General features: G+C 29.2%; 1 protein-coding gene across 1 annotated transcript; it reads left to right on the forward strand.

Moving 5' to 3' along the window:
* Positions 1–1,281: 1,281 nt before the first annotated feature.
* On the forward strand, positions 1,282–11,198 carry LOC124498566 (uncharacterized). Its single transcript, XM_075729795.1, has 5 exons — positions 1,282–3,350; positions 3,544–3,847; positions 3,915–7,853; positions 7,917–8,638; positions 8,704–11,198. Exons 3-5 carry the CDS (start codon positions 5,807–5,809, stop codon positions 9,343–9,345), a joined length of 3,411 nt encoding a protein of 1,136 aa, XP_075585910.1. The 5' UTR covers positions 1,282–3,350; positions 3,544–3,847; positions 3,915–5,806; the 3' UTR covers positions 9,346–11,198.
* Positions 11,199–14,912: the final 3,714 nt, after the last annotated feature.

The following is a 14,912-nucleotide window of genomic DNA, read 5'->3' on the forward strand; positions in this document are numbered from 1 at the left end:
TCGGTGGATAATCGATAATAAATTTTTGTTTTTTTTTTATTGATCAAAATTTTTTTCCTTCTAGTCAACCGATTAATACCGGTGATAACCTGATTTAAATGTGTAAGATTGAAAAAAAACGACTATGGTATGGTTATTATTTTTTTTCAAAAAAAAAAAAAAAAAAATTTCTAATCGAAAAGTGAAAAGATGACACATGATTTGAATGTTGATGATGATGATGATATAAAACTGGATTCGGAAAATACCTTTTTTTTCTTATAAAAAAAATGTTCCACTCCAATACAATGATGATTTCAAAAAGAGAGTAAACTTGTTTTATAATCATAAGATTTGATTTTGTAAGAAAAAAAAAGAAAAGAAAACACGTGACCACCGGTTAAAACTGGTGATCTCATGACCTTTATTCTCTTTCTTTCCAAAACAACAACAACAACAACAAAACACTTGAACTTCCTTTCTTTGTTCACCACCTTTTTTTTCAATTTATTTTATCCTCAATTTATTCATTAATATCCGGATTTAAATGGCATTGACCTAAGAACATTATCAACATATATATTTATTTATTATGTATGGTTAATGGAAACAATGCCAGGCCAAATGGGTCATTCAATCTACTACAATTATAACAAAGTTTTTTTCTGTAAAATAAGACAAGACAATCTCATTCTGATGACAAACGCGTATAAGGCAATAATGTCATCGTTTAGGCAACAAGTAGTTATTGTTTGGTTGGATTTTCTCTTTGGTAAATGTTTCATTTTTTTTTATAATCATATTCAAAACATCATTATTATTGATTTTCAATCATCGATGAGAGATATTGGTTTAGTCCCAACCAGATTTTGTTTTTCACCATTATCCTTTCACTGTATACAATGTATAATTCAACTGATTATGATCATTAATACACATGGACATAATAAAACTCACAAACACACACACATACACACAAACATCGATAATGATCATATTTTTATGAATTAAACCTTGGGAACAAGTTTAATTCTTTTTCTTCTTCATTAAATTCTTCAAAGTTATAACTTTTTGATTTCTTTATGACAAAGTGTTTTTTTTTTCAATTATATAAAGGATAATAAAGAAACAAGGTTTGATGGATTGAAAAATATTATCATCATCCACACGAGTTGAATGTTCGAAACAAAGTGGTGATGATGGTGGTAGTAGTAGTAGTAGTAGTAGTAGAAGATAAAGTAGAATTTCTTGAATTATGATCATTTTTGAAAGCAGGTTTTTTTTCGATGTTTTTTTTTGGGCGCCTATTTGGTGGACTACAAATATAGAGAAATTAACAAAAACAAGACAAAGAATTACAGCCATCATTCTCATGGTTGAATATGTATTTATATATAAATACATTGTATATAACATTGATTTTTTTTCCTCATAATTCATTCGTCGTCGTCGTCGCCGTCGTCTTCGTCGTTACCATCATCAAATGATACTTACAATGGCAAGGCATCTATAGACGAATTAAAAAAAAAATCCTTTCATTTCGATTCGAAAATGTGAAAGTTTCGAATTTTTTTTTTTTGAATTAAACTTTGAACCCATATGATACAATCTATAGCCTGTTTTCATCATTATTTCTTGACATTCATTATTATCGATTTTTTTTTTGTTTCGTCATTTCATCGATAAATTTCATTCAGACCATTACCAGCAGTTATATTGTCTACATTGATCAAACTAAGACGAAGACGGGTTCCAATTTCATTCCATTTAAATCAGTCATTATAATAATTGTATATATAAGAACACGGGCCAGCCCAAATTCCAAGGAAAAAATTTTTTTTTTCTATTACCTGATTCTCCTATTCAATGTTCAACATTCATACATGTTCATCAAATGGTAAATGAATATAGACGATCGACAAAAAAAAACACTCAACTTTTACAGACCACCACCACCACCAACAACAACAACGATCACCACTCCCTCGATTGACATCATCAACCAATTGGCATAATTAACTTCGTTTTTTTTTTCGAACGTAGATGAATTTTTCTTAAGAATTTTTCATTTATATTCAGCTCATATCACATATTCGGCATTTGCTCAAAGTTTTTACCAAAAAAAAAAAAAAAATATGCCAAAGTAGAGCAGATCGTAAACGTTCCAATTTTGGAAAAGAACAAATCAATTTGAATTCAAGGAAATCAACCATATTTTTTTTCTTATATATCCATCATCATCGTCTGCAATATGATAACGATACAAACACACACACACAAACGATTTTTCTGGATTCTCGAAAAACAATTTACTCATTTTGTTTTGTTTTTTTTTGCCTCAGCGTGGTAGTGCCATATTGCTATATGTTTGTGATTTGAAGATCTAAAACGAATGTTACGACAATAACTAAATACCACCACCACCACCACCACCACCATCACTATCAACGACCATCACCACTACAATTTATCTTTGAAAAAAAATCAACTATCAACATATACGTCCGTGTGTTTGTGTGCTTATTTGTATTTTTGTTGTTTCGAGACATTGACAATTGAAATTACTGCAGTGTGTGCATATATATAATCCATTCAATACAATACAATCCAACAACAACAACAAGAAGAAGAAAAAGAGAAGAAATCCAAAGTCAAAACAACATTGAATAAATGAAAACGGAAAAACAACAAAAAGAAAAAATAAACTCCAATTGTTTCTGCATATAGGATTGGATCCACAATTTGTATATGATATAGCGTCTCGTGTGTGTGTGTTTTGGTAGTATTGCTGCTGATTGATGGTATGGATGGATTGATGGATGGCTTCTGTCTCTTTTTTTTCCACTTGTTCTATGTGACGATGATGGTGCCCTTGCCTGGTTTCTGATGTGTATTTCAATATATGTAAAAAAAACTAACAAGTCAGAAGGAAAAAAATCCAACAACAACAACAACAACAACAACATCAAAATGGATGATGAAAAAAAATGAATACATTGAATGAAGAAAAAAAGGACGCATCTCAAAGTGTCCAGTAGTGCGCCGTGTTCAATCATTAATTTATTTTATAATGACACGACAATTGAAAATTCTTTTGATGATTTTATCTGCTGTTGCTGTTGATATGATGTTATTCTTGTGATTTTTTTTTTTTTTTTTGATCTATTTGATTGTGTGTGTGTGTGAAAGTGTATGTGCATATGATCGATAATATTAGATTCGAATTGATTCAAGTTTGTTGACAAATTGTTGTTACAAAGATTTTACATGTTGTATAAATTGTGTCCATTTTGTTGTTCAACATTCATCAAAAAAGCATTGTTTTTTCTTTCTTTTTTTTAGCTCAACCATGTTCGACATTGCCTAAATCTGTTTGTTGTTTGTTAACAATATTTGTTCTTTATATATTTATTTATTTATTATTAATCGTTTCAATCATAGAATTTTTACGGGAAAAAACTATGGTTTCATCGATTAATCGAAATTTTTTTTGTTATTGATAATATTCGTGATCATCATCAAAATTATATCATCATCATCATCATTCGCAATTCCAATATCAAGAGCAATAACACAAGATCATACGAATTCAATTCGAATTATTATGGATCATTTGGATGGTCATTATTGTGGTGAAAATGAAACGAAAAAAACGTCGCTATCGTCCAATTGAATATCAAGATAATTCATTCATATCATAAACGATTTGTATTACCGGAAAATCGAGATTCGCAAAATAACAACAACAAAACAATGATGATTGAGAGAGAAAGAGATAAACAATGAAAACTAAACTCAGGAATTTTAAAAATAAGAATCTAATCATCATCATCATTATTATTATTATTTCTCTCATTTTTTGGCCGTGGTAAGTAATTCAATGATTCTTAGATTTGTTTTTGTTCTTATTCCTATTTTTTTATCATTTCTCCAAGATCAAGATAAAGTCAGCAACCAAAGAAACTTATTATTTTCATTATCATAATCATTAACAAAACGCAAAAAAAAATATTTCTCTCACTCATTCGCACTGATTTTTAATTCCATAATTGCAATCGATTTTCATCATCAAATTTTTTTTTTTGTTTGTTTGTTCAACCTCAACCTCATCATCATTATTATTATTGTCGATTTTTTTTCGTTTTTGTTTTCTATTTCCTATAACAATTCTACGGGTACATTAAAATTCAATACAAATTCATTTTATTCGATTCAATCGACAATTTTCAACCATCATCATTATACATCATCATCAATAACATCAACTTCACTATACAACTAGCAAAATTTTTATATATAGAAATTGGAAAAAAACAAGAACAAAATAGATCTATTTCACTGGAATTCATGTTTGCATCAAACTTTGAAAATAGATAGAAAACAAAATGGTAAAAATCAGATTTCCTTGGAATTGAAAACGACAACGACGACAATAACAACAACAACAATAAGAATAAGAACCAAATAATAAAATACAACAGTCAAGCATCAACATTGATAGTTGTTGTTGTTGTTGTTATTGTTTTGTGAAGATAATGTAGCATTTTTTCATTGGAAAAAGAGATTCCAAAAACATCATTCTTTCTCTGATTTCGTGCCGAAACGAAAACAAAATTATTCGGACATCGGATTATATTCATTCACAAACAATACAGAGACACATTTTTCTCCTTTTCTATGAAAAAAAATTCAACCATAAACTTGAAACGTATCATCATCATCATCATCATTATTACCTCATCCTCTTATTTACCAATTATCAGGAATTCATTAATTGTTATTATCATTTTTGCATTGAAAAAAAATTTCATCATCATGAAACAAATACATTGAAAATTTTCATCATCATCAAAATTTGTTTACAACAACAATCAATATTCAACACACTTCATAATCATCATCGAATGTATCTTTAAAAGCAACATCACATTCAAACATTCGAAACAACTACGGGTATTGTCATCATCAAACTTTATTGACCAATGATGACATTAAACTAATTGAAACTATATACATAACAAAGATTACATTCTTCTAACCAAAATCCTCATTCATTATCATCATTATCATCATCATTATTATTTGAAGATTACTGTTACAAAACGGGAAATGAAAAATGAATGAAACATTTAAAAAATCATATGCCAAACTTTGATTAATTTGCAAAACAAAAAACAAAAAAAAACTTGCAACTTTACTACGGGTCAACAAAAATATCAACAACAACAACAACAACAAAAAAAACAACATAACTACTACGGGTCATCCATTCTAATCGAATCTTTCTGTCTAATCCAAACAAAAAAAAACCAATACTATTATCGTGAAAAACGAAATTCTTTTCAAATTCATATTATTATTCTCATTATTCTCATCATTATTATTATTTGCTAAATCAAACGAAATTATTTCATTTGATTTATTTGGCATTACGGTACAAACAAACAGTCCAACTAACGCTGACAAACAATTGATGAGAATAGAAGATATTGCCAAAAATAAAACACGGTACAAATATATTATATATGCTACTTTACTATTTTTCATTTTGTCATTGTTATTGTTTTCTGCAATCATCAAACAATCGGGAAAAAAAACAATAATATTCCGATTTAATTGAAACTTTTCTTTTCATTCTATTCTACAATTCATTCATAATTATTATAATAATAAATATAAATGAATGCTATCAAACAAACTAATAATATATAAAAATAGAAAGTGATCACGGTGAACACTATAAACAATCGAAACGAAAAACCGCATAATTATCATTGAAATTTTATTTGTAACATTGAAACAAAAAAGAAAACACTATTGATCAATAATGGATCCATTAAATGGATCAGATTCTTTATTCAATTTTTGCAACTATTTTCAATCACAAATGCAATTAGATCAGGATAATAAGTTGTTTATGTCATCTGGAAATAATCTAAATCTAATTGGTTCATTATCGAAAGATAATCAATGTAATAATATCAATGGATTCTCACCATTCTTATCATCATCGTCACCATCATCATCATCGCCATCAACACCACCATCATCATCATCGAATTCGATCAAACATCGATTTAATGACCGTAATGACGATGTGAATCTACAAACATTGAATAAAAATTTACAATCATTATTCAATGATGATATATTGGCTGTTCGACCGAAAAATATTGCCGATTCAGTGTTATTATCATCATCGACAACTAGCTCATCTACGGATAAAAGTTTAAATGGCTTTTGTTCAGAATCGAATGAATATCCTGATTTGACCAACACAAATCAGGATTCATTATTGCTCAATCTTAATGGTTTTATTACTGCCGCTGTGGGTAATTCTTTGAATCATAACAACAACAATAGCAATGATCAACAACAATCATCACATCATCATCATCATAACCATAATCATCAACAACCATTACATCATGCAAATCATCAACAGCAACAAAAACAACCACCGCAACAATTCAGGGATAATATCTTACAATCGTCGGCTTTTCTTATGGCAAATCATAATAATAATAATCAGCCACAGCAGCATTCATATGCTTTTCCATCATCATCGAATTCTTCATCACCGCCATTGTCACAGACATCAGGTCCATCATCAGCGTCATCCGAAACTGCAGTAGCAAGTGCAAATATTGCCTTCAACCATAGCAGTAATAACAACAATAAATCCGGTAATGCTAACCGTTTAAATTTTCTTGATTCCCAAAATCTGTCTTCTTCATTGGTATCTTCATCGACAACGAACAACAACAACAATACATCGTCGCCACTTTTGTCAAAAGTAATTAACAATCCATTCAATAATCAAGTTTCTAGGAAAAATGAAAACTTGTTTCTTTCGACTGTAAATCCATTGGATAATGCATTCTCATTGATGGTGTCGAATTCATTGTTGAATAAAAATTCGTCAACCAATAATACCGATGCAACGACAACAGGACAGCAAGATATATCATCACTATTTTCAAGAGCAAATGATGGCATTCCATTGGGATCATCCGCCATAGATTTAGTTGGTGGCGAACATCAACCAACGATGGCTATAAACAACAATGTTACCGTATGTAATGTTCATCAAGAATCATTGTTGTTGAATAGTGGCGTTTTATCGGCCGATAATAGTGGTGGCGATCTAATACTAGGCAACAGTAGCAACAATCAATCACGCAGCAAGATATCACCATCGTCATTTAGTAAAAACAATACGAATTGTATGGGAAAGAATTTATCGTCGAATAGCAATAGCAATGTTTCTCCTCCGATCATTTCGAACAACAACAACAATAATAATAATAGTAATTGTAATCAATCCTTATTTACTACTAATCAACTTGCCATTCTCAATGATCTTCTGGAACAACAACAATCGACAACATTGCATCAGCGTTTGTTGAACAACAACAATAAAAATAATAATAATTTGAATAACTTGGTTGTTACTGGTTCGAATATTTCAATGTTGGCACGTTTCGATCATCAAATACAATCGTTGGCCAATGAAATCAATTCTACCGTACAACTTTATATCAATAGTATTCAGATGCGTAAAGAACAATTGTTGAAACAATTGGATCATGTTCGTAATGCATATTCATTGTCGATTGATCAACAATTAACTGCCAACAATAATAATGATAATAATAAAAGCAAACCACCAATAACTCAATTACCGAAGATAACATTCACTCGGCCTGATCAAAATCTATTCAAATCAATCACTTCATTCGGTTTCATCAATACACCTGCATTTGGTCCTTATTGTCAGATTAGTGGAGAAGGTCTTTCAATGGCCATCGAAGGTGAACCAACATGTTTCTCCATCATCACTAAAAATTGTTTCAATGAAGAAATTTTGATAGGTAAGCCTTTGTGACTATTTAATTTTTCTTAACTAATTTGTTTTTTTGCTAAATGAATTTCAGGTGGCGAAAATATTGATATTGAAATTCAATCGAATGAAACGACAGCTCAAAACAATTCTTTCATTCCGAATTCGTCGTTCCAGATACAGAAAAATATTCTTGATAATAATAATGGCAAATATAATGTTACATATACAATTCCACGTGGCAGTGGAATACGTTCGGCAAAAATTTTTATCAGTATCAATGGTCTGTTGACAAGTAATTCGCCATATTTAATTACTGTCAAAACGGAACGATTACGAGAGAATTGGAAACTACTTACGGTGTATGGTGAAGAAGGAACTGAACCGGGTAAATTCTGTCGACCATGGGGCATTGCAATCACACGATTACCATTGCAAAAAGATTCGAATCATAAATTGGTTGGCGACGTCAATGCACCAAACATTCCAATACAATCAAAATCATTCTATCAATGGCAATGCCCTAATTATCGGAAAGATTACCTCTTGACTGTCGCTGATCGTAGTAATAATCGAATTCAAGTACTGAAACTAAGTGTCTTCGATAATATTAACAATAATACTAATTCTACTGGTCAATTTATGATGTCAAATTCATCATCAATGATGATGAATAAAGTAGAAATATCAGTATTGCATGTGTTTGGAAATGGTCCTGGAACCAGACCTGGTTTGTTTGATCGACCAGCTGGTATTGCTATCAATTCAAATCTTGGACAATTGATTGTGGCTGACAAAGATAATCACCGAATTCAAGTATTTGTTATTCAAAAATTGTAATCAATTTCAAATTATTTAATATAATTTTTTTTTTATTCTAGGCTTTCGATTTAGCCGGTGGATTTCTATTTAAATTTGGCGAAAAAGGCTCAAGGCCTGGACAATTTTGTTATCCATGGGATGTTGCTATCTGTCCACAAACATCGATGATTTTGGTTTCCGATACACGTAATCGACGTATTCAATTGTTCACACATTATGGACAATATCTGTGGCATTGTGGTCAACCTCTTGATTCTCCTCGTGGTGTTGCCTTTCTCACTCCTGATCGTTATATCATCTCTGATTTCAATAAACATCGATTATTGATCATTGATCGTAATGATTCGAATTCTCATCCAATTATAAATCATCGAGATGATCTTATAACATCTAAATATATTGGATTTGGTGAAGGATCGGCATGGGGTGAATTTCTTCGGCCACAAGGTCTGGTCGCTTCAGTCAAAAAGAATTCAATGGTCAGTAAATATGTACAGATATTGTGCGCTGATTCACGAAACAATCGAATTGCCATTTATAATTCTTTGAATCAAAATTTCGATTATATCAATGGAGAATCATCCACTGCTAATGGCATTGCATTTGATCGACCATCCGGTATTGCCATTGCAGACAATATTCTAGCTATAATCGATTTTGGTAACAATCGATTACAAATTTTTCAAAACAATCTTGGTTAACAAAATTGATTGATTGAGTGCTCATTTAATGATTTTTCTCATCATCATCATCATCATTATCATCATCATCACATACACTTTTACATAATCTCAAAATTTTACAGTCATTATTTTAAAAATGATGATCATCTTTTTTTAAAACTCCTCACAAACTTTGTTCCGAACAAAGTTTCCAAATTCTTTTAAATTTGCTTTATATATTCTTCAATTTTTTCTGACACAAATACACACACACGGACAAATTTTATCAATCAATTAGAAATTTTTTCTTTTCCAAAGTTATTCATAGTTTATAATGCTCAGTGTTTTTTTTTCTTTCATCAAAATATAGTTATATCTAAAGATTCTGTTATTATGTTAGGCCAATAGTTGATAGTTTATAATCTTTTTTTTTTTAAAAATTTCGTTTTTGCCCGATTTCTCTTTCTATGACAACAACCACAACAACAACAACAAAAAGTGATCATTTCAATATTCTGATTCAGAATATTTTGTGATGTTTTATTTTTTCAAATTCTTTTTTTTCAATTTTCTTTTTTTCTCTCTCCAGTTTTACTCTCTTTTTATTATTTTATTTCTTCGAGTGATAATTTTGATTTCATTTAATTTTACACCGATAAACACACACACACACATACAGTACACAGTCCATAACATTTTCGAAACGGTCAAACGGTTAATATTATTATTATTATTATTATGGATTATAAATTAAGTTTTTCATTTTTTCAGTATATATATTTAAAATCAATCAATCAATCAAGCTTTTTAAAAAAGCGATTCACAACAAACAAACAAGAAAAAAAAGTTTTTTTTTCAGAACAATTTATATACAAACATTGACAGATAAAAAATCATTATTAAACAGCCAAGATACACATAATATATATTCATCCTTTTCTTTAAATGATGAGGATATTAAGCTTAATTTAATTCGGGTCAACATACACACACACACACATACTCAGGAATTTGTTCCTGAAACAAAATGACATACAAAGATGCAGAAATGAAATTGTACAACATATATCTCAGGTATAATTTCTTTTGTTTTTTCTTTTCTTTTAATTTTCGTTTTTTTTCACTCTCATTCTTTGTTTGTCTAATCGCGGTGCCCAATTGGACCATTCTACTTTTGAGTAGAAAATCTTTGGGCTATAATCAACAAAACATGATGAAACTAAAAAAAAAAACAACAAAACAACAACAACAACAACATTTATTCATTCATTCATTCATAATATGATATATACTCAAATAACCAGATAAGATGTGTAGGTGTCTCAAGAAGAAAAATTAATTAGTAATAGTAATTATCTGCTGATTTTCATTAATTATATATACGGGTTTTCTCAAATATTACAAAAAAAACTAAACAAAAGTGAAATTTAACTCTTTCTCTCTCTCTCTCTCTTTAGATTTTTAATGATGCAACAATTGTTTTTTCCTGAGATTTATGATTTTTTTTCAGAATCAATCAATTAGCTATATTCTGGCTATTTCTTTTTTTTCGCTTATTATTATTATTATTGATCAATACAAATTTAACATTCAATCAATCAATAAATGTAACCCCTCCGATACAGAAACAACAACAACAACAACAACATAAACAGATAAATTTCATTGTAATTCAATGTGGTTGGTGATTGGATATTTCAAGTTTTTCAACAAAACACACACACACACAAATACACAGTTTGAAATCTGTTGTTTTTTTTTTACTTGTCCGACAAACAAACAAACAGACAAAAAAAAAAGAGTTACTCTGCAATTTAAATATAGTAATTATTAAGAAATTTCATTGGAAAATAAATAAATAAATAAAACGATAAAACGATTGATGTGAAAAATTTATAAATGAATTATAATCAATTTTTATTCGGTCTTGTTCGGTCAATAGATGGCGTACAAGTTGTTGTTGTTGTTGTGATAGTTTTCATTTTCGAATATAAAACAATTGATGATGATGATGATGCGTTGGTTTTTCTTTCCATTCAGAATTGATCATTGAAAATTTTTTTTTTAATGAAATGTTATGGTTAAATTATGTCTTAAGAATCATTCTATATCTCATCATAATCATAATCATAATGACATTAATTCGGATGATTGCCTTACAAGACGACAATGACGACGGCTGCTGTTATTCTGCATTCTCATTAAAAATATGGTCCATTATAATCATAATCATAATAATAATAATAATGTAAGCTAATTCTTTACGTATCATTTAAAAATATTACAATTTGATTCAGGATGATTAATCTAAATTAATATCCTCCATTGATAATGATTATATGATGATTTGAGGAACAAAAAAAAAATAGTACGAAAATAAACGAATAGCTGATTTTCTATGGTATGTATGCGTTTATATGATGTTTGTGTATTCTGTACTAACTATTATTTAGATTCCTGAAATGAAAATCACGTCTTCTTCATCTAATTTAATCTTTGGTAATTTAGGATGGTTATAATGTCTTTTAGCCTTTTTTTTATATTTGGAATGAAAGAAAAAATAAAAATAAAATGGTTATTGTTTTTCGTAGTCGATTGCTCTAAATGAATGAATGTGTGTGTTAGAATCTAGAATTTTATTATGATACGATTATATTCATCCTAGAGAAAAAAAATCGAGATTCTTGCCATGATTTCTCATTTCCTCAATTTGAAATTTGTTTTGGTAAAAAAAAATCTCATAATATTTTTCTTCTTTTTCTTCTTCCACAGCCAACCAACGTTTTGGTAAATATTTCAGAGATCTTTCAGTAAATCAAAATGTTTATTTTCTTCAATGATGATGCTTATGTGAAATGATGTTAACGATATATAAGCCATATGATGATCACAACTTTGTTTCCAGGCAATTAATTTTTCAAATATTCTCTTCCACCTCCTACACTTTTTCTTCTTCTTCATCTTCATTTTTATCCATAACTGTTATGGGTGTTTGTTTTTTGTTTGTTTATTTTTTTCCCTGATTTTACGTTGTTGGTGGGTGGTAAATCCAAAAAAAAAAAAAAAAAAATAAAACCTTTACTGCTACTGCTGTGAAATATGATCAAAGAATGAAAGTTATTCTTATTCCCATTGACCTACAATGGATAATGATTTGTAGATTTTGTAAAATTTTGTAGATCTGCAACGTTGACAATCGATTCGAATCATTAATGTCGTTGGTTTTAACGTTGTGATATCGATCCAACTAAATGACACTAACCAATCATCACCATTATCATCATCATCATTGAAACAAGATCAATGGCTATTGATATATCACACAAATGTTGTCGACAGTCGGAAAAAACCAACAACAATATACAAAAGAATATATAAACACGTGACCGGATTCTTTTCTATTGTCATATCCAGGAATTTTTTTTCTTTCTTTTCATTCTTTTCTTTTTTGTTGTTGTTGTTGACCAACCGGTTTATGCACGATAACTAGATGCACGTGTCACTATAGTTATAGCTAGCAAGCATAACACGCCTTATGTTCCATACATTGAGACATTGAGAACATATTACTATTATTACTATATATTTGAATTAATGAATGAATCGATGAGGAAACGTGAGTGAACACAAGAAGAACAACATTAATCTTTTCAAAACCTATGAGATTCTTTTTTTGAAAAAAAAGTGATGAAATAAATATAAGTGTTTGATTTGATTCAATTTGGAATAACACAGGATTCTCATTTTTCGTTTCCGTTTCATGTGTTTTATTTCTTTTTACTATTGTTAAACGTTCCATAAATATGATTGAAAATCTTTTTGACCCTAATCAGGCCATTTTTTCTCCACTAACAAATGTGAATGAATGTAAAAGATACATTGACATTATCCAGACATGTGTGTGTGTGTGTCAACGGTTAACATGTGATCATATACTATTTTCATTTTGGCAAACAATAGAATTGCCATCGATGAGTCGATCGTTGAATCGATCGATGAATCGATCGATTGATTTGATCTGCTTAGTGAATAACAGGGTAGATTCTATTTTTTATTTTTTTTACACAAAAAAAAACTTTTTTTTGATGTTTTTTTTTCTTCTAAATGATTTGAAACGATAGATATTGAAAACCAAACAGAACAAACAAACAAACAAAAAACAAATTCCAAAAAATTTTTTTTTTGATTGATTTTCTGCTGTTCGCTGGTGATTTGAATCGGAGAATTTTTTTTTTTTCATCTGCTGTCACTGATTTTATTTTTTTTTCTTCACTTTTGTTTTGATTCAATTCAAAATGTTTTGATTTTGATTTTTTTTTTTTTTGGTCCGTTATTTAATCAAAAATGTACCATACACACTGGCACACCACCACTCCCAAAATCGGTATTAATAAATATATATTTGTTCATGCATGGTGTGTGATGTTTTATTTTTATTTTTTGCATTGAAACTTTGAATTTTTTTTACTATTCATTCAATATAACTGACTTTATCTACTGCGATGATTACGCCCGAATCTAACGGTTTTTTTTCTCTCCAATGTTCCTTGCGGGCTGGCTTTGTTTGATATATTTGTTTGTGTGTTTGTGTGGATGACATGATTCAAATATAATTAAATTTTAATCCATTTCGAATGTAAAATGAAAAAAAATAATTCATTGAATCATTCGTTTGGGTTTGGGTGTTATCTTTTTGAATTTTTTGTTTTTTGTTTTGTTTTGTTTGACATTGTTTCAAAGTTTTTTTTACATGTCAGATTCATCGTCATTATCATCGAACAAAAAAAAATCAAAAAAATTTGTTGCCATTATCATAGGCTTTGATTGCGATTAATGATTTTTTTTCCTTTGTTTGTTTGTTTGACTTGCAAACGATAACTACACTACCCTTTTTTTGTTTAAATGTTTTAATCCATTATCAGATGATGATGATGATGATGTGTGTGTGTGTGTGTATGCGTCTGGAATTTTGTCAATGATCTCGAATGATTGTTTTTTCTATGTTTGTTGGTTGGAATTCAATTCAATTCTGAGAAGACAACAACAACAACAAAAAAAATTTTACAATGCAAAAAAAAATAAATAAAAACTAAACCCATTATGGATGAATTTTTTTTCCCCATTTGTTTGTTTGTTTGGATTTCATTTTTTTTCCTGATGAAAAATAAGCTTTGAATGTGTGTGTGTGTGTGCTGCGTTGCGATTCATCAAAGCGTAAACGCAAATCTTAATTCAACCAAACATGCGAATGATGAAAAATTCTTTTGTGTCATTGTTTTATTCTGTCATTTTGTTTTTTGTTTGTTTTGTTTTTTGTTTTGTTTCTGGTTCTTTTTCATTTTCAAATTCGTAACTAAAATGATAATCTAAATGAAAAATCATTTGTTTATTTATCACATGGTTGCAAAAAAAAAAATTTTGACTATATATGTAAGCGAGGAGCATCATAAATAGATGATGATTTATTTAATAAAAATTTTTCCTTTTTTTATTCTTGCTATAAATCTTGTTATATATATATAAATGGATTTTTTGTCCATCTCTGCGTGTGTGTGTCTGTGTTTGTATTTTGCTAATTACACTATTATGATGATATAGTAATGATG

This window comes from Dermatophagoides farinae, chromosome 3, assembly GCF_024713945.1.
Source record: "Dermatophagoides farinae isolate YC_2012a chromosome 3, ASM2471394v1, whole genome shotgun sequence".
Lineage (NCBI taxonomy): Eukaryota > Metazoa > Arthropoda > Arachnida > Sarcoptiformes > Pyroglyphidae > Dermatophagoides > Dermatophagoides farinae.

Bases quoted from the DNA above. Each gene is read 5' to 3' on its own strand.
- LOC124498566 (XM_075729795.1), top strand. From the start codon at position 5,807: ATGGATCCATTAAATGGATCAGATTCTTTATTCAATTTTTGCAACTAT. The intron at 7,854-7,916 runs GTAAGCCTTTGT...AATGAATTTCAG, and splicing joins CAATGAAGAAATTTTGATAG to GTGGCGAAAATATTGATATT. The intron at 8,639-8,703 runs GTATTTGTTATT...TTTTTATTCTAG, and splicing joins AAGATAATCACCGAATTCAA to GCTTTCGATTTAGCCGGTGG.